The sequence below is a fragment of the Micromesistius poutassou genome (genome assembly GCF_964030765.1).
Source record: "Micromesistius poutassou genome assembly, chromosome: 8".
Taxonomy (NCBI): Eukaryota; Metazoa; Chordata; class Actinopteri; order Gadiformes; family Gadidae; genus Micromesistius; species Micromesistius poutassou.
In genome coordinates this window covers 15,280,981-15,283,480 of record NC_140278.1, presented here as the reverse complement: position 1 = coordinate 15,283,480, position 2,500 = coordinate 15,280,981, and the positions used below count along the sequence as shown (strand labels likewise).

Below are 2,500 nucleotides of genomic sequence, written 5' to 3'. Positions count from 1 at the left end.
TTTGGGAAACAATCCTCCTTATTTTGACCTTGTAAGGCATGAGTGTAGGAATTTACAATACATGACTTCATCCATTTCCAACAGTAACAGTGTTCATGGCTGGCCGAGCGTGGACCTGCACTCTCTCTCTCTGCTGACACAAAACTCCACTTGAATCAACACAAGAAATGTAACTTTTGAAATGTTACACCAATGCACAAACTGGACGGTGATGTGGAGGTTTTTTTGAAAGTTAAATTATTTATTAATTATTATATTACTGTATGAATCTGGTCATTCGTTATGTTAGCGATTACACAAATGTACCACTATTTAATCCTGGAAATAGGTCTTATATGATCGCCGACATAGTCAACTATGCCCTTTGGCAACTGTTACTTAATTAAGCCGTAATTTAGAGAAAATAGTTAAATTAAGAGTTAAAAAATTGTTAAATCCTGTGTTTTTGTTCAATTTAGTTGTCTTTGTCCTGTGATTATGAATAACTGGACTGTAATCACTGACAGTAAGTGTTTATTTGTTCCCAGCGCTAATTGATAATAGCTAACAGCTAACAGCTAACAGCTAGCTTCCTTCAAGTTACCAGCATCCCAGACCCCTCCCGGTAAAATTAGCCCCTTCTCCACGGGGGTCCGTCTCCCTTTCATTCCCCTTCTTCACAGCAACATCAACACTTAAGATGAAATTAAACATTCACGTCGCCAACAGCCCCGTTGGCACAGCAACGGGTCGCCTGTGGCCAGGTGCTGGGTGCGTGCTGTGGCGTGGTAATGGAAGCTTCTGGAACGTCATGCTGACAAAGAGATGCATGCATCGACCAGACCGACAGTGGTCTGTGTGGGTGGAGGGTGGGGGGTTGCAGTGAGGGAGTGTTCATGCTGGGAGAGCGTGATAGTTGTGTGGTTGTGTGTGTGTGTGTGTGTGTGTGTGTGTGTGTGTGTGTGTGTGTGTGTGTGTGTGTGTGTGTGTGTGTGTGTGTGTGTGCGTGTGTGTGTGTGTGTGTAAGTACAATTAGGCAAGGTAAGGAAACCCGGTATGAACAATATTTAATGTGTGTTCAGCTATTGTCTGTGTACCTTATGTGACGCAGGTGAAATAAGCCTTTTTGCCAGCCTTGTTTTTTTTATTTTTGTGAGGCCGGTTTGCAGTATTTTGTGGACATTCGGTCGATGGTGTGGAAATAATTGAAAAAGTTCCAGTGAAAAACGCACATGGTTGCGGTTGCTAGGTTTGTGTCGCAACTTCACCTCCATCATGTTGTGTGCAAGGCGTCTGCTTTTTTTAAGAATGGAATATCAGTAACGTTCATTACGTGTGTGTGTGTGTGGGGGGGGGATTGTGTGCATGTGTGTCGGGGCCTGTGTGTGTGTGTGTGTGTGTGGGAGAGAGCTAGTGCTATGGGGGACTTCAACATAGCTGGCCATCAAGGCATGAAGTTAACCCTGTATCCTTGTATCCTCCTCTCTTTGGGTCACCGGCCTCATGCCATGCCGCGTTACAACACCACCACAACCAACCCAACCTCATTCTCGTCACACCCAACCATGCACATGCTTTGTCTCCTCCAGCCAATCTGATTCAGGCTGCTGGGTCACCGAGGGCCGCCCTCTCTATCACATTTTTGTCATTTATCTCTGCCGCGTGCGCTTGTAGGATTGTGTATTTCCAGGGTTTGACTGGGCGGCAAAGGAACTTCAAAAAATGTGTCAAGAACATCACAATAACCAATACAAGACTTAACGACTTAAAGAACCTTAAAAAAGGTGTTGCACAGCTGTATTTCTAGATGGATTAAGTAATAGTACAACTGAATCAGTCCCTTAACATACACAGAAGGGAGCAGCACAAAAGCAGCAGAAAATGTGGGGTTTAATTCCCCTGATTTTCCCAATGCTAGCTGGTTAGCATTGCACTCCAGAACCCTCAGTTCCTCACGGTCCACAGAAAGACCGTAATAGTCTTATGTGACGACAATGTGCGTCACAAGCCGTTAGTCAGAAGACACCAGGCTACCACTCTGCAGTCTGGCAGTGAGGAAACTAGCGCTGCATATCAAAGTAATTCCAGAGTGTTTTCTTTGTGTTTGATAAGGCGTGTGTCTGTGTGTGATTAGGGCGTGTGTGTGTGTGTGTGTGTGTGTGTGCGTGTGCCCTGCTGAACCAAACCCGTCATGCCAGTGGGCGCGATCACACTACATGCGCGAGACCTAGCATACGCCACGCGCGGCTCGGAGAACTAGCAGTCGTTGTTGTTATTCACCTCACTCACCAACTCCAGTTCCTCCTCTGTCTGCCATAGGCCGAGGGTCAAGGGTCGGGGGGGGGGGGGGCGGGGGGGGGTATGGATAAGAGAAGAGGACGACCAGTTTAATATAAAAAAAAAAAACACGAAAAACATTGTTGTAACATCCTTGGGTGAGAAGTCACTCATGTGACGGAGGAGCTCCGGTCAGAGCCGCAGCGGCAGCCTGTCTGACCAACAGAGGGCGTAGTAGTGTGTC

At 46.4% G+C, this 2,500-nt stretch overlaps 1 protein-coding gene across 8 annotated transcripts in view; it reads right to left on the bottom strand.

Annotated features, from left to right (window-relative positions):
• Positions 1–2,500, bottom strand: part of mef2d (myocyte enhancer factor 2d) — a 69,802-nt gene that overhangs the window by 10,316 nt on the left and 56,986 nt on the right. For 5 of the 8 annotated variants that reach the window (XM_084471702.1, XM_084471708.1, XM_084471701.1 and 2 more), the window contains one exon: positions 2,260–2,289. The exons of 2 other annotated variants lie outside the window; for them this stretch is intronic. In XM_084471702.1, coding sequence (XP_084327828.1) covers positions 2,260–2,289 — 30 coding nt within the window. The remainder of the gene's footprint in view (positions 1–2,259; positions 2,290–2,500) is intronic. One more of the 8 variants, XM_084471703.1, reaches the window with a different exon arrangement.